Source organism: Panthera pardus, unplaced genomic scaffold (assembly GCF_024362965.1).
Source record: "Panthera pardus isolate Hobbes unplaced genomic scaffold, ASM2436296v1 HiC_scaffold_2, whole genome shotgun sequence".
NCBI lineage: Eukaryota > Metazoa > Chordata > Mammalia > Carnivora > Felidae > Panthera > Panthera pardus.
The window spans coordinates 133,104,825-133,123,281 of NW_026526765.1; the positions used below are offsets into that span (position 1 = coordinate 133,104,825).

Below are 18,457 nucleotides of genomic sequence, written 5' to 3' on the forward strand. Positions count from 1 at the left end.
ACATTTTGGGATAATTATTCCATCTCACTGCTCTTGCATCTTCAGAAAAGAGCACAGTCCATGTCAGATGGCCCACATGATTTAAAAGTTCACACTGTCCTTCCTTTCCTAGTCCTCACGTATGCAAAGTGGATAGGACAGAATTAGAAATGTAGGATGAAACCCCAAAGCTAAAGAGCAACCATAGTGGTCAAAAATCAGAAAAGCTTTAATTTTACTAAAAGCATTTAATAATTACTTGGGAAAACTTATTCATTCTATACTTGCCTAATCAATATGAAGAGATTTTTTAAAAAGTATAACATCTGGTTACTCCCTCAAATAGATTTCAAGGTAGCTATGGACACAAAATTATCATATGTGATCCAGGTAAGTACTTATGGCTCCAACAGGAGTTCCAGTAAGGGAAATAACTCTACTTAGTTAAGGATAATCAGATCAAAATTCAGAGAAATAAGATTTGAACCTGGTCATAGAGCTACTTTGCCAAACACATTTTTTTTTTAAAAAGTACAATTGTATGTAAAGAAAAACAAGATATGAAAGAATGAACAGTTCTGTTTCATCAGCATCTATAATAAGAAGAAATTATTCTCCAACCAAGGATTGTGGTGTGGGGCACCTGGTTGCCTCAGCTTGGGACTCTTGATCTTATGGTTGTGAGTTCGAGCCCCATGTTGGGTGTAGAGATTACTTAAAAAAAAAAACAAAACCCGAAAAACAAAAAACAAAAAAAAGAATGGTGGTGTGATGGACTCCTAAGTATGGAGAACAGAGGGGAGTTGGTGGAGGGATGGAAAAAAATAGGTGATGGGGATTAAGAGTACACTTATCATGATGGGCACTGAGTATTGCAGAGAATTGTTGAATCACAATATTATACACCTGAAACTAATGTAACACTAAATGTTACCATTGGAATTAAAATAAAAAAACTTAAAAATATAATGGTAGCGGCACCTGGATGGCTCAGTCGGTTAAGCATCCGACTTTGGCTCAGGTCACAATCTCACGTCTCTTGAGTTCAAGCCCCATGTCAGGCTCTGTACTAACATCTTGAAGCCTGGAGCCTGCTTTGGATTCTGTTTCTCCCTTTCTGACCCTCCTCCACTTGTACTCTCTCTTTCTCTTTCTCAAAAAGAAGTAACATTTAAAGAAAATTAAAAAAAAACAAAACACAATGGTAGTGTGAAAGGGAATCCTTATCCTCTATAAAACAGTACAAATGAGATAAAGGGACCTGTTAAGCAAACCCAGAATACTAGGAAAAGGAAGTATTTCAAAATTAATAAGAAAATTGCCAAAAATAACAAGTTTTATTCTTTTTATTAAATAACTCACTTAGTTCCAACAAGCATTTGTGGTGGATTAAACAGATACATCCATAAAAATCAACTATAACATAAACCAGCTCAAGTCGGAAAGACAAAGTAACAAAAAAATAAAAAGAATGCACCAGACAATCCATACAAGGGAAGATGAAGTAATGTTAAACCAACACAAGCTGTCTGATAAATATCATTCATTTAAATTACACCAAGAAGTGAATTATAGACTCAAAATCTACAGTTCACAAACAGGTTGAAAATCAAAGCATGTAAGTACATTTAAAAAATGTAAATGACTGGGGTGCCTGGCTGGCTCAGTCCTTTAAGCGTCCAACTTCAGCTCAGGTCATGATCTCACAGTTGGAGAGTTCGAGCCCTGCATTGGGCTCTGTGCTGAGCCTCCTTCAGAGTAGGTGTCTCCCTTTCTCCCTGCCCCTCCCCCACTGTTTCACTCTCTCTCAAAAATGAACATTAAAAAAATTTTATTAAAAAAAATGCAAATCACCTAATGCATAAATAAAGTAATAACATGTAAATCAGTGTGAGAGAATAAACCTAACCATCTGAAGGGTGATATCAATGATGAAATGCCCTCCTCAGCACCAGATACTATAATGACAGAATGCAAGGTGAGAGGTCTGACATTCGGGAAATCTGCTGAGCAACAGCTGTAAGGATACCCCAACTCTAACTTGAATGAGAAGCTAGAGTATATATGTCGTGTGCTCATTTGTACACGTGTGTGAATGTTCCAATGTATTAAGAGAGACAGAAACATCAATCAAAACATTTTGTGAATAGCTCGTCAAGTGACAACCCAGATAACCGCATGTGATTCTTTTCATTCTTAGGCTTCTACGAGAAGAGAGCGTATTAAGAAAACAGGCTTCACAAACCACTGCAGGCTTTGAAAACCAGTGCAAGTTTTCATTTTCTGAACCAAGTTCCTGGATTAAAAGGATACTTACTGAAATATGTTTATGTACATATCCACATCTCTCATATCTGCTTGCAACCAATCTTTCTTAAATCCAAGGACAAGTGTGTTTGGTTTCATACGCCCAAGACCAGCAGCCTAAAACAAAGGAAAAACACAACTTTCAATATATACTATTCAGCAAAATATTTTATAAAGGATCAAATCCTCCAAATAGACGGGCTATAAACATTTATTTTTTTATTTTTATTCTTTTAATATTTATTTGAGAGTATACATATGTGCTCTCTCTCAAAATAAATTTAAAGATTAATTTTAATCTTTATTTAAAGATTAATCTATTGAAAGATTAACAATTAAATCTTAATTTCAAGATTAAATTAATCCAAGTATATATTATGTGATCATGTGCCAGATACTGTCCATACGATTTGGGATAGCTAGCAATATCCTAACCATATAAAACTTAAAATCTTTCTCAAAACGTTCTCTCCATGCACAAATTTCTTTCAAAAAAGAAAGAATATCTATCCCACTAGATATTAAAAACAACTCTTTACCTTCATAGCTAAAAGACAATCATTGTTTTTTAAAACTATCTATTAGGTATCAAGATAGCCACTAACCACACAGACTTTTCTTTTTTCTTTTTTCTTTTTTTGGTAAAAGCAAAGCAAGAAACATCTTTGAGTTTTAGAGCTTTTTAAAGAACAAGGCCACAAGATAACCAATAACTTACTGATGATACAAAATAATGTCATTTTTATTCTTTTTCATCACAAACTTTTGTCACAACATAATAATTAAAAGGTTTTATTTTTATAAAATTAACAATCACACCCTGCGGCACTCTGTCCACTTGTTTCAACTTCATTATTTCAATAACTTTCCCTTGAATGACTGAGCACAGAAATTTGAAATGTATCACTCATCCCTAAATCCTTTGTAAATTCTAATCAAAGTAGTTATTCAGTCAGAAGTAATGCTTTCAGTTTCCATAAAATATCCTGTGTTTTAAAGAACAATTTATTACTGAAAATAGGTCTTCTCTGGAAAACAGATTTCTTTAATGGTTCATAAAAGCAGTTTTTCATGGAACTCCATAATTGAAACTGATTTGGCAAAATACAATCCTCTGAAGCTTATTACAAACGTCTTTAGTTTCAAATATTCCCATTGTGTTGTTTCTTTGGATCTTCAGCAATGTTTTCTATGCATCTTTCACCAGAATTTGCTGACAAGAAATGTGTTTTAGTTTGTTATTATATTTTCCTGTGTATCATCATAACCATTTTTACTGCAGCAGAAAGAACTATTTCCACAATGGTACACAATGGCTTTTTATTTCTGTCTTTCACTATTAAGTAAAAATATTTCCAATCATTATGGTTACCTATTGAAATGTAGTTAAATACTGCTGTGAGATCTGTATTACTTTAAAAATTACTGAAAACAATACTTGTAGAGTTTTGGCTCCATGTCCTGGATGGTTAAAATGTTCAGCCATTAGGGATAGCTTTTATTTTTTTTTAATGTTTGTTTATTTTCAAAGAGAGAGACAGAGTGGAAGCGGAGGAGGGGCAGAGAGAGCAGGAGACACAGAATCCGAAGCCGGCTCCAGGCTCCGAGCTGTCAGCACAGAGCCCCACGCGGGGTCCAAACTCATGAACCGCGAGATCAGGACCTGAGCCAAAGTTGGATGCTTACCCGAATGAGCTACCCAGGTGCCCCCAAATTAGTGACTGCTTTAAATTATCATTAGTTAATATCTCATGGCACAATATTTCTTGTAGATGTGGCTATAAGACATAATTTGTACATAATTTATATTTCTAATATTCTTATTGGTATAAGAATTAAATTATTTTGATCTATTTATTTCAGAAGAATTTAAAAGAACTTACCGTCTACCTCAAAAAGTGGCTGATGAAGAGGAAAGGTCACAAACATTCAGGATGTATTAAAGAGTATAATTCTGGGCTATTTTTGTGCAGGAAAAAAGGTAAAGTTATGTCTAGAGTGAGACTGTGAATGAGACCCACTTGATTTAAAGGGCCCCCATAATGTAATCTGTAATCTGAATTTTCAGTAAGGACAGTAAGTTTTTGCTCTTTGAAATGAAGGTTTAAAATTGACTGACAATTAAGTGGCTCCTGCCATTAAAAAAGAAAACAGAAAGATACAAATACACACGGAAGCTAGCAGTGCTACTGGAGAAGACTGCCTCTTTTTTAAAATCGTGAATCTTGAGATTTATTGTGGAGCCTGGATACTTAAATGCTAAGTCAATGATACATGAATGCTTATAATCAGCAACTAGATAAATGAGAGAGAAACGAGAAGAGAGAGCATAAGTAACGTAGAGTAAAAATGTTCAAAAGCGGTTTTTGACAAAGATTATAAACCTCTAATAAGACATACAGGCTTTTGCCACTGGATGTTAACAGGTTTCCAGAAGGTACAAAAGAAAGAGAAATACTGTCAGTGACAATTTACACTAAGAAGTCGGTGATTAATTCTGCAGAGATAATTCTCCTATATGTAAGTTTGTTTTACACAGTTACTCAGACAGCTCTGCCACTATAATCAAGGCAACTTCTTGGGCATCTTAGTGAAATGCTTGCATCCACCAGTTTATAGGCCAGTCTCAAAATACTACCACGCGCTATGCATCCTACCTTTATCCCCACACTGCTCAAACGGTCTAGACCCACTGGGGTGAACATGTTAGGGGGAAGAAGAGTGAGGAGGACAATGGATCCTAACACTCGTCAACAGTGTCATTTTTACCACAGAAACGCTTAAGGGCAGAGGTTCTCAACCTGTAGTGTCCGCACTGTACCAGGAGCAGTTATAGAAATGCAAACTCTCCCGGCTCACCCAAGACCCACTAAGTCATCCCAAAGGTGGGACGCAGCAGTGTGTTTTAACAAGCCCACTACATGACTCTGACGTACGCTCAAGTTCAGGAACCACTGCTCTAAGGAAGTATTTTCCTTCCTAACGCTTCTTAAATACATAAAGTGGTTCTAGAAATGTTCCTACAAATTGCACAAAAGCAAGTTAAGATTTACCCACTAGAAACAACCATATGACCAGAAGCAGAATTTTACTTGAAATATTTAAACACATAGAAAAGCAAATATATTAAATAATCATGTACCCATCACCCAGCTTAAGAAAAAACATTACAAACACACTTCAAACACCCTATGTATCCTTGTCACGCCCTCTTTGTATTTTCACCATTTCATCATTTAGGCATACATACATACATATACATGTTTAATTTACGTATATTTAAAATTTTATATCATCTCCATATTGTTCCTGTCTTTTTACCTTGCTATTTTTCCTTAGCACTTTCTGTGTTCAAAGTTTATTCCTATTGCTACGTATAACTAATTCCCTTTTATCACTATGTAGAATTCCACTGCATGTTTATACCACGATCTTTCAATTTGTGGCTGATGGCTGTTGAAGTTACTTCCATTTCTTTTTCACGAATACAAATAATGCTGCTATGCAATTTCATATAGTCTTCCCTACACGTGTAAAAGTTTCTCTAAGGAACACACGTAAGAACGGAATGTCCGAGGATACGAACACTTTGAAAGTAGAGGACAATGCCAGGTTGCTGACCCAAGTGACTGTGCCATCTATGTTACTATGGCAGTTCAAAGATTTCCAACTGTTCATACGGCTCCTAACACTTGGAATTGGCAGACTGAACTTCAGAGTTCAAATTTTGTGTCTCACTGAAATAAAAATCCTTCCCTAGCTCAAAGTCATAAAATTATTCTACATTTTTCTTCTAATAGTTAAAAACTTTGCCTTTCACATTTAAGTCCTTAATCCCTCTAGAAATGGTTTTTGTGTAGTCTTTGTAAAGATCTATTATTTTTTCACATGAATCACCAATTGCCCTAGCTGATCCTTTTAATTCTACTTCCATATATATTAAATTTTCTATATGAGGGGCTCTATTTCTTTCTGTTTTATTCCATTAACCTTATTATCACTAATTCAATACCACTATGTGTTAATTACTAAAGTTTATGATGAGACTTTATATCTACCAAAGTAAGCCCACTACCACCCCTTATTATTCCTGAGGCTTGCCTAAGATATTCTTAATCCTGTGCTTGTCAAGTTTTATAAAATATCTAAACAGAATGTGCAGGTGACAGCACGCTGAGCCTCCCACCTCTGCTTTAACAGAGCAGCTCTGCAATCAACACAGTGAATGGGCTTCTGGTTAAGCTTTCTTTTGAAGAAAGGGGTTCCTATAAAAAAAAGATGGCCAACATGATCCCAACCCATTTATTTCTTCCCATAAACTTCAGGGCTGATTGAGGAAACTGAGCTTCAGAGAAGTTGAGGAACTTTCTCAGTAAAAATTCATAATAAGGAAGTGGTAGTGCTAACATGTCAATCTAGGACCGACTCCAAATCCCAAATTCTGACCAGTGTGTCATACACAAAACTGCAAGTGAAATCTAAGTTTAGTAAATAAATAGTGAGAAATACAGTAAGGAACAAGAATTTTTAAAGAATTAAATAAGGACTGCCATTAATTCACACTTACAAACTAACCCCAGTGAGGTACAGCAGAAAGTGAAAGGGAAACGTCTTAGGGAAATAGGCTAGGATAATTTCCAAATAGGTTTTCCCTGGGCTGCCAAGGGCACATTATTTCTTTCATTCCTTACGCTCTCCAATTACACAAATCTTAGTAATAAAAATATGTTAAAAGATTTACCATTTTTATTGATATGAAGAATGAAACCTAGAATGTAAAAGGTTTTTCAAAGGTTACAAAGAACTTGAATTCTGTTATTTGAAAGGCAGGACAAATTTACCTGCATCAAATACTGTGCACCTTCTCTCAAGTCATCTGCATGTACTGGAGCATAAAAAGCCTTCATCTTGTTCTTGATAAGCCACCGCTGATATTTGGCTTGATCAATGGACATCTCTTTCATGGCTTGTCTTCGAGGGCCCTTTTGGAGAAAAATATTAATAATATCATTAACTGAAAGATCATCTACTCCACATTTATAAAAATCACCCTGTTACTTCGGCCTGAACAAGGTGCCTGCACCTGGGGGACGGGGAGAAGAGGAGGACAACAACATCGTATTTTCCTGTCAGTAAATCCTTTCCAGTACTGAAGATAATGACAGTACGGGTCTGCGTTGCAAAAGTGAAGGCATGGGAGGGATGGGGGGTGCCACTAAAAGGGAAAAGCAAAGAGGAAGAAATGCACACTGAAAAAATAAGAAGGTTTCAATACTAAGTAAATGAGAAAAATTAGAAATTACTAAAGATGGAGAAGAGATTACATGGAGAAAAATAAGAGCCTTCTGCTTTTCTATTTGTTTGGTTTAATGTTCTATTTCTTTTTATTTTTGAGAGAAAGAACATGAGTGGGCAGGGGATGGGCAGAGAGAGGGAGAGAGAGAAAGAATCCCAAGCAGGCTCTGCTTGTCAGCACGGAACCCGATGTGGGACTCAAACTCACGAACCGTGAGATCATGACCTGGGCTGAAATCAAGACTCAGATGCTTACTTACTGAGCCACTCAGGCACCCGAGCCTTGTGTTTTTCTACATAAAGTTTCTCAGCTTGTTTTCCCTTTGTCCCCAATGTTTGAGTTATTAATTCTCAGTAACCTGAAAATATCACTGAAAACAGAAGTTTGCTGTAAAATATAAATGCATTTTTTTCTTCATATTTCTGTTAGTTAAATGGTGAAGTAAGAGAATTAAGGAAATGAGACTTCAACTTGCAATTCTATTTTGGTTCTCGCAAGCAACACATAAAATGTGTTATATGCAAATGTATAAAGCAACAATCTAAAAGTAGGTTTAAGAGTACACCCTCATTGTACATGAAAAAGTATAGGAAAAATACAATTTGTTTTACAGAGGAAAAAGTTAAGGAATATTGCCCCATTTGTAATTTCCTGTGGTCAAACCCCAACTTGAAATGTTCAACTTGGAGACAAACTGAAAACCTCCACAGGTCCCAAGTGGGGTCGGTGTCTTAATGTTCTCCCCCAGACATGGCTTTGACCTTGCTACCATATAAGCAGAGGAGCAAATGTAGCACAGGCTGAGACATGGGGTGTTGAACCCAAATTTCTACCAAGATGAACAAAACAGTTTGGAAGAAAAGCTAATCTGACAAATGCTCCAAATTTCTCACACAGAACAGGTGATCCATTGTCTAACAATCAAGATGCCAAAATCATAAAAACTACTTTTGGATGAAAAGTTTAACAGTATTTTTAAAATGGTATTACTCATGGATAAAACAAAAAAGAATAGGCAATTAAAATTAACACTGTTTGAACTTGGAAATTCAGCATTCACTCTGCCCTTCTTATATATTTGATACTAGATATTTACCAAGATTTGTCTACCTCTTCCAACTTTTTTTTTTTTTCTGGTAGTAAATATTCCCAGTATTCTCAAAACATTATGAAAAATGTCAGTAAGAAAATACATGTATTTGAGGGTGCCTGGGCGGCTCAGTCAGTTGAGCTTCCAACTTCAGCTCAGGTCATGATCTCACGATCTGTGAGTTCAAGCCCTGCGTCTGGCTCTGTGCTGACAGCTCAGAGCCTAGAGCCTCCATCAGATTCTGTGTCTCCTTCTCTCTCTAACCCTCCCCCATTCATGCTCTGTCTCTGTCTCAAAAATAAAATAAACATTAAAAAAAAAAAAAGAAAGAAAATACACGTATTTCACTTAGGCTCCTTAGTTACCAAGAAGCTACTTTTCTTACCCAAAACCTTCTGTAACAGAAATATCGTTTCCTAAAATCTCATAATAAATAAGAAAAAAAAAAACAATCAAAATTCTCAAATCTTTGCTAAAGTCAGGTTCTGAGACAGTTTTGAGGCAAAAATATTTTGAAGAAAATAACTAATTTCAAAATGCCCAAAGAAACTCAACAGACTTATTTTGTCAAATTATTTCACATCTAAAAAGTCCCATGAATTACAAATTACATACACAGAGTAAAGGATGTTTTAATATAGAAAACAAAGCGAACACTTACCATATGTACATGACTACAGATCATCAACCCAACATTTTTTGTGAAATCATGAACAAGATGAAGTAAAGCTGGGCGTGAGTTTGGAGCACCTGTCATAACAAGACACTGCGGCCTAATTTAAGATTAAAAAAATAAAACAAAATTAGAGTTTAGATTTTGATAACATGCAAAGGTTTTACATTGCTTCTCTAAGAATGTGTTATCACACTAGAATCTCTCCTTTATGTAATTGTTCTCAAGACACAGGCCACAGGATTCTCAGCAGAAGATGACTTTCAAGCAGGGTTTCTAGGTACATGAGAAATGCATGAACAAAAACTTCTTGGAACAAGTATCATGCCAAATGATTACACATCACTTGGTAAGATTACACATCAAAATTCTGGTAGGTATTACAGGAAGAAATGACCATGGTAATTAAAATATTCATAACAGGAATCAGAGGAAGATGGCCGCGTAGGAGGACGCTGGGCTCACCGCATCCTGCTGATCACTTAGATTCCACCCACATCGGCCTAAATAACGCAGAAAACCGCCAGAAGACTAGCAGAACGGATTCTCTGGAGCCAAGCATAGACAAGAGGCCCATGGAAGAGGGTAGGAAGGGCGGAAAAGCGGTGTGCACTACATGGACTGGCGGGAGGGAGCCAGGCGGCGGAGGGGCAGCCCGCCCGGCAAAGCAGAGCCCCCAAGTCTGACTTGTAAAAGTGGAGGGGCCAGACAGAGTGAGTTCTGACAGCCAGCAGGACTTAACATCTGGAATGTTATAAGTCAACAGCTCTGCTCCGAGAGAGAGACGGCTAGAAGAGGACAACGGGAGGGAGAGTTGTTGAGCCCCAGAGGACAGAGCTCAGCTCAGCAAGAAACAAAGGAGCTGGGAAGCGCCATCTCCCTCGCCCATCCCCTAGCCAAAATCCCAAAGGGAAACAGTTCCAGTCAGGGAACTTGCTTCACCGCGCTAACACCCAATGCTGTGCTTCTGTGGATCCACCCCTCCGATGGGTCTGCCTCCCTCCCGGTGCTGCAGGGCCCCTCCCGAAGCAGACCACCAAAGGCAAAGCCAACTGAGTCTGCCCCTCCCGCCCCTGTGTACCTTGCAGATCCACCCCAATACACCAGATCCCATCGAAGCAGCACCACAAGCCTGGCAGTGTGTAAGTAGCCCAGACAGGGGCCACACCACTCCACAGTGAGTTCTGCCCCTGGGACAGGGGAAGATAAGGTACACACCAGTCTGACTGTGGTCCCAGCGGCGGGCTGGGGGCAGACATCAGGTCTGACTGCGGCCCCGCCCACCAACACAAGTTACTCCAGACAGTACAGAGGAAGAGCCCTGCAGTTCCGCGCCACTCCAGGGACTATCCAAAATGATGAAACAATAATTCTCCTCAAAAGAAAGTCCAGGAAGTAGCGACAGCTACTGATCAAAACCAATTTAAACAATATAACAGAAAATGAATTTAAAATAATAGTCATAAAATTAATCGCTGGGCTTGAAAAAAGTATAGAGGACAGCAGAGCATCTATTGCTAGAGAGATCAAGGGACTAAGAAACAGTCAGGAGGAGCTAAAAAATGCTATAAATGAGCTGCAAAATAAAATGGAGGTGACCACAGTTCAGACTGAAGAGGCAGAGGAGAGAATAGGTGAATTAGAAGATAAAATTATGGAAAAAGAGGAAGCTGAGAAAAAGATAAAAAATCCAGGAGTATAAGGGGAGAATTAGAGAAGTGATGCGATAAAACACAATAATATACGCATAAATGGGATTCCAGAGGAGGAAGAGAGAGAGAAAGGTGCTGAAGGTGTACTTGAAGAAATCATAGCTGAGAACTTCCCGGATCTGGGGAAGGAAATAGGCACTGAAATCCAAGAGGCACAGAGAATTCCCTTCAGACGTAACTTGAATCAATCTTCTGCATATCATATCATAGTGAAACTGGCTAAATACAAGGATAAAGAGAATATTCTGAAAGCAGCTAGGAATAATCGTGCTCTACCATATAAAGGGAGACGGATAAGACTAGTGACGGATCTATCTACTGACACTTGGCAGGCCAGAAAGGAATGGCAGGAGATCTTCATTGTGATGAACAGAAAAAAATATGCAGCCGAGAATCCTTTATCCAGCAAGTCTGTCATTTAGAATAGAAGGAGAGATAAAGATCTTCCCAAACAAACAAAAACTGAAGGAAGTCATCACCACTAAACGAGCCCTACAAGAGATCCTAAGGGGGATCCTGTGAGACAAAGTACCAGAGACATCACTACACGCATGAAACCTACAGACATCACAATGACTCTAAACCCTTATCTTTCAGTAATAACACTGAATGTAAATGGACTAAACGCTCCAACCAAAAGACATAGGGTATCAGAATGGATAAAAAAACAAGACCCATCTATTTGCTGTCTACAAGAGACTCATTTTAGACCTGAGGACACCTGCAGATCGAAAGAGAGGGGACGGATAACTATCTATCATGCTACTGGAAGTCAAAAGAAAGCTGGAGTAGCCATACTTATGTCAGACAAACTAGACTTTCAATTAAAGGCTGTTAACAAGAGATGAAGAAGGGCATTATATAATAATTACAGGGTCTATTCATCAGGAAGAGCTAACAATTATAAATGTCTATGTGCCGAATACGGGAGCCCCCAAATATATAAAACAATTAATCATGAACATAAGCAACCTTATTGATAAGAATATGGACACTGCAGGGGACTTTAATGCCCCACTTACAGCAATGGATACAACATCTAGACACAAGATCAATAAAGAAACAAGGGCCCTGACTGATAAATTGGATCAGATGGACTTGACAGATATATTTAGAACTCTGCATCTCAAAGCAACAGAATATACTTTCTTCTCAAGTGCACATGGAACATTCTCCAAGAGGGATCACATACTGGGTCACAAAACAGCTCTTCATAAGTATGAAAGAATTGAGATCATACCATGCACACTTTCAGACCACAATGCTATGAAGCTTGAAATCAATCAAAGGAAAAAGTCTGGAAAACCTCCAAAAGCATGGAGGTTAAAGAACACCCTACTAAAGAGTGAATGGATCAACCAGGCAATTAGAGAAGAAATTTAAAAATATATGGAAACAAAGGAAAATGAAAATACAACAATCCAAATGCTTTGGGATGCAGCGAAGGCAGTCCTGAGAGGAAAATACATTGCAATCCAGGCTTATGTCCACAAACAAGAAAAATCCCAAATACAAAATCTAACAACACACCTAAAGGAAATAGAAGCAGAACAGTAAAGACACCCCAAACCCGGCAGAAGAAGAGAAATAATAAAGATCAGAGCAGAAATAAACAATATAGAATCTAAAAAAAGAACTGTAGAGCAGATCAATGAAACCAAGAGTTGGTTTTTTGAAAAAATAAGTAAAATTGATAAACCTCTAGCCAGGCTTCTCAAAAAGAAAAGGGAGAGGACCTAAATAGATAAAATTATGAATGAAAATGGAATTATTACAATTAATCCCTCAGAAATACAAGCAATTATCAGGGAATACTATGAAAAATTATATGCCAACAAACTGGACAACCTGGAAGAAATGGACAAATTCCTAAACACCCACACACTTCCAAAACTCAAACAGGAAGAAATAGAAAACTTGAACAGACCCATAACCAGTGGAGAAATTGGATCAGTTATCAAAAATCTCCCAACAAATAAGAGTCCAGGACCAGACGGCTTCCCTGGGGAAGTCTATCAGACATTTAAAGCAGAGATACTACCTATCCTTCTCAAGCTATTCCAAAAAACAGAAAGGGAAGGAAAACTTCCAGATTCATTCTATGAAGCCAGCATTACTTTGATTCCTAAACCAGACAGAGACCCAGTAACAAAAGAGAACTACAGGCCAATATCCCTGATGAATATGGATGCAAAAATTCTCAATAAGATACTAGCGAATTGAATTCAACAGCATATAAAAAGAATTATTCACCATGATCAAGTGGGATTCATCCTGGGCTGCAGGGCTGGTTCAACATTCACAAATCAATCAACGTGATACATCACATTAATAAAAGAAAAGAACCATATGATCCTGTCAATGAATGCAGAAAAAGCATTTGACAAAATTCAGCATTCTTTCTTAATAAAAACCCTCGAGAAAGTCGGGATAGAAGGAACATACTTAAACATCATAAAAGCCATTTATGAAAAGCCCATAGCTAATATCATCCTCAATGGGGAAAAACTGAGAGGTTTCTCCCTGAGATCAAGAACACGACAGGGATGCCCACTCTCACCGCTGTTGTTTAACATAGTGTTGGAAGTTCTAGCATCAGCAATCAGACAACAAAAGGAAATCAAAGGCATCAAAATTGGCAAAGATGAAGTTAAGCTTTCACTTTTTGTAGATGACATGATATTATACATAGAAAATCCGACAGACTCCACCAAAAGTCTGCTAGAACTGATACATGAATTCAGCAAAGTCGCAGGATACAAAATCAATGTACAGAAATCAGTTGCACTCTTATACACTAACAATGAAGCAACAGAAAGACAAATAAAGAAACTGATCCCATTCACAATTGCACCAAGAAGCATAAAATACCTAGGAATAAACCTAACCAAAGATGTCAATGATCTGTATGCTGAAAACTATAGAAAGCTTATGAAGGAAATTGAAGAACATATAACGAAATGGAAAAACATTCCGTGCTCATGGATTGGAAGAATAAATATTGTTAAAATGTCAATAGTACCCAAAGCTATCCACACATTCAATGCAATCCCAATCAAAATGGAATCAGCATTCTTCTCAAAGCTAGAAGAAGCAATCCTAAAATTTGTATGGAACCACAAAAGGCCCCGAATAGCCAAAGTAATTTTGAAGAAGAAGACCAAGGGAGGCATCACAATCGCAGACTTTAGTCTCTACTATAAAGCTGTAATAATCATCAAGACAGCATGGTATTGGCCTAAAAACAGACACATAGACCAATGGAATAGAATAGAAACCCCAGAACTAGACCCACAGAAGTATGGCCAACTAATCTTTGACAAAGCAGGAAAGAACATCCAATGGAAAAAAGACAGTTTCTTTAACAAATGGTGCTGGGAGAACTGGACAGCAACATGCAGAAGGATGAAACTAGACCATTTTCTTACACCACTCACAAAAACAAACTCAAAATGGATGAAGGACCTGAATGTGAGACGGGAAACCATCAAAACCCTAGAGAAGAAAGCAGGAAAAAACCTCTCTGACCTTAGCCGCAGCAATTTCTTACTTGACACATCCCCAAAGGCAAGGGAATTAAAAGCAAAAATGAACTACTGGGATCTTATGAAGATAAAAAGCTTCTGCACTGCAAAGGAAACAACCAAAACTAAAAGGCAACCAATGGAATGGGAAAAGATATTCGCAAATGACATATTGGACAAAGGGCTAGTATCCAAAATCTACAAAAAGCTCACCAAACTCCACACCCGAAAGACAAATAATCCAGTGAAGAAATGGGCAGAAAACATGAATAGACACTTCTCTGAAGAAGACATCCAGATGGCCAACAGGCACAGGAAAAGATGCTCAGAGTCGCTCCTCATCAGGGAAATACAAATCAAAACCACACTCAGATATCACCTCACGCCAGTCAGGGTTGCCAAAATGAACAAATCAGAAGACTACAGATGCTGGCGAGGATGTGGAGAAACGGGAACCCTCTTGCATTGGTGGTGGGAATGCAAACTGGTGCAGCCGCTCTGGAAAACAGTGTGGAGGTTCCTCAAAAAGTTAAAAATAGACCTACCCTATGACCCAGCAGTAGCACTGCTAGGAATTTACCCAAGGGATACAGGAGTAATGATGCATAGGGGCACTTGTACCCCAATGTTTATAGCAGCACTCTCAACAATAGCTAAACTATGGCAAGAGCCTAAATGTCTATCAACTGACGAATGGATAAAGAAATTGTGGTTTATATACACAATGGAATACTAAGTGGCAATAAGAAAGAATGAAATATGGTCCTTTGTAGCAACGTGGATGGAACTGGAGAGTGTTACGCTAAGTGAAGTAAGTCATGCAGTGAAGGACAGATTCCATATGCTTTCACTCCTATGTGGATCCTGAGAAACGTAACAGAAGACCATGGGGGAGGGGAAGAAAAAAAAAAAAAGAGGTTAGAGAGGGAGAGAGCCAAAGCACAAGAGACTCTTAAAAACTGAGAACAAACTGAGGGTTGATGGGGGGTGGGAGGGAGGGGAGGGTGGGTGATGGGTATTGAGGAGGGCACCTTTTGGGATGAGCACTGGGTGTTGTATGGAAACCAATTTGACAATAAATTTCACATTAAAAAAAATCATCTAAAAAAGAAAATGAATCACTCCTTAAAAAAAAAAAAAAAAAATATATATATATATATATATGTAACAATTTTTTACTTGTAAAGGTAATAAATATCCCAGTTCTTTCACAGAGTTCCAAAACTTCCTAAGAGCTTGGCCTTCCTTTCATGTACAAAACAGGTCATCTTCCTTCTTAGCTTGATCCTATCATAATGATTTCTACTTCGTAATATCAGCCCTATCTAACCTAGCTTACTTTTAATGACGGCTGTTGTATCAGTAAAATCATCTATGGTTGATTTGAAGGTTTCTATTTGAAGTAAAAGTTTTGATTCTAAATTATGGTGGAAATCAAAATTAAATTCAACTGCCCTTATAAACACAAAACAGTGGCATGACTTTCATATATTCTTAATTCTTTATTTTAACTGAAAAGAAATGGAAATCAATGTTATTTAATGTAAAAATATTTAAGTATCCATTTTATAAGTTCAAACATTAGCAAAGATTCTTTAAAACAAGAATTTATATGATTAAAACAAATGTTAAGAAAAAGGAAATAGACTAAAATTTCTGACTAAATCACTGAATTGTAGGGTAGTTCCTAACTTCATAAAGTAAGCATGAGAACTTGAATAAAGACTACAAAAACCAAAGCAAACCAAAATAACTAACGTATTCAGAATTTTAGCAAGCTATCTGAAAAAAGCAATTCTGTCTGCAAGAAGGGCATTGGAGTGATCAAACAAGAAACCAGCCTGTACGGCCCAGATTGCTAATAGTTTAGTCTATCTGAGCTTTAGCAGGTTAAAAAGCTCCTCAGCTAGAAATTACACAATTCCTATCCTTCCTGGTAGCTTACCACTGACCCTGTGAGTGGCTTACAGCCCATATAAGGAAGCTGGCTGCCCTCCATACTTTGTTTCCCTTTCCTGTAAGCCACACCATGGATGTGCTGATGACTCTGACCACATGGACAAAAACACCTCCTAGGAAACAGCAGACTGACAAGATACAAAGAATGTGGGACCTGAAGGACCAAGTGCAGCAAATCTGCCTGCCATGAACCACCCATCTGCCTCTGGACTACCACGTAATATGGATGCTTGTCTTACGTAACCACTCTATTTACCAACTTTCCTTAACTGTAGTTTAACCTACACTCTAACATAATCTAGAGTTGCAGTTCAAGAACCGGTAGCCCCTATCTTCACTACATGGTAAATATACCACAAAGGCTTACTTCAGTATAGTTGTATCATAAAAGCATCAAAAAAGCAGAATACAAAATATATTAGGGATGAGACTGATTAACAATGACAGAGGGCAAACATCTACCTTTGTTTTAATTCCTTCCTCAAAACAGTCCATTGTATAAAGGGATTTTTAAGGAAAAAAAAAAAAGGAACAGGAGAAAACACAGTAGTATGGAAATACTGAAAGCTAGAAAGGAGAGGGAAAAAACAACAGAAGACAGGCCCCATATTAGGAAGAGGCTAAATCCTAAAGCCTAAGAGAAAGCTGTGAAGCTACCTGATTTGACACCTAAAAATCACCAGTGCCTACAAGTTAGAGACAGTGGGTGCCTCTGGAAGTGGCACGAACCATGTATTAAAGAAACTGAAGTAAGAAGCACTGGTTGCAACTTTGCATAAGAAACAACTAGAAAGAACCAAATCATCTTCATTACCATCATGAATACATTTCTGTGTCCTTCCCCAATCCTGCCAGGCTAAGGCTTATTTGCTAAAAAGGGGCTCAAAACCACAATGAGGTATCAATTCATAACACTCAGAATGGCTCTTACCAAAAAGACAAGAAGTAAGTGTTGGTGAGGATGTGGAGAAAAGGCACCCTTCATGCACTGGTGTTTTACATGAGTCAAGATATGGAAGCAACCTAAGTGTCCAGTGACAGATGAATAAATAAAGAATACATGGTATATATACAACAGAATATTACTTGGCCGTAAAAAATAATGAAATCTTGCCATTTTGACAACATGAATGAACCTAGAAGATATTATACTAAGGGAGATAAGCCAGACAGGGAAAGACAAATACCACATGATTTCACTTACATGTGGAGTCTAAAAACCACAAGAGAAAACAAACAAGAGATGAAAAGACTCACAAATATAGAGAAGAAATCAATACAACAACAACAAAAAGAAAAACAGACTCATAAATATAAACAAACTGATGGCCACCAAAGTGGAGGGGATTGGGGGGATGAGCAAAATGGGTTAAGGAGATTAAGAGGTATAAAACTTCCAGTTTCAAGTCCAGGGGATGAAAAGTGTATCACTGGGAATAGTCAAAAATACTGTAATATACTTATCATGACAAGCATTTCATAATGTGTATAATTATTAAATCACTATGTAGTCTACCTATAACTTTAGAATTTTAAATAAGTTTTAAATTTTATTTATTTTAAGTAAGCTCTACCCCCAACACAGGGCTTGAACTGATGAATGACCCCGAGATAGAGAGCTGCATGCTCTAACAACTGAGGCAGCCAGGCATCCCTAAAACTATTTAATATTATATGTCAACTATACTTTAATGAAAACATTTTTGGTCTGTGACACACTAGCAACAACTGAGAGCAGAAGCAGCTACTTTAATCAGGGGAGGAATGGAGAAAACATTTACATACTGAATCCCGAGATCTTCAATCTCCTCTCCCACTTGACTCTCAGAACTCAGTAGCCACGACTGTCATCAACAAGCAAAAAATTAAAAGATTCCTTTCTGTGAAATCTAATTGTAAAAAAAACAATCTTCAAGA

At 37.6% G+C, this 18,457-nt stretch overlaps 1 protein-coding gene across 2 annotated transcripts in view; it reads right to left on the reverse strand.

Moving 5' to 3' along the window:
* Positions 1-18,457, reverse strand: part of SLC12A2 (solute carrier family 12 member 2) — a 109,699-nt gene that overhangs the window by 18,873 nt on the left and 72,369 nt on the right. For both annotated transcript variants that reach the window (XM_019422116.2, XM_019422115.2), the window contains exons 16-18: positions 9,334-9,445; positions 7,128-7,268; positions 2,297-2,403 (exon numbers count right to left, since the gene is read on the reverse strand). In XM_019422116.2, coding sequence (XP_019277661.1) covers positions 2,297-2,403; positions 7,128-7,268; positions 9,334-9,445 — 360 coding nt within the window. The remainder of the gene's footprint in view (positions 1-2,296; positions 2,404-7,127; positions 7,269-9,333; positions 9,446-18,457) is intronic.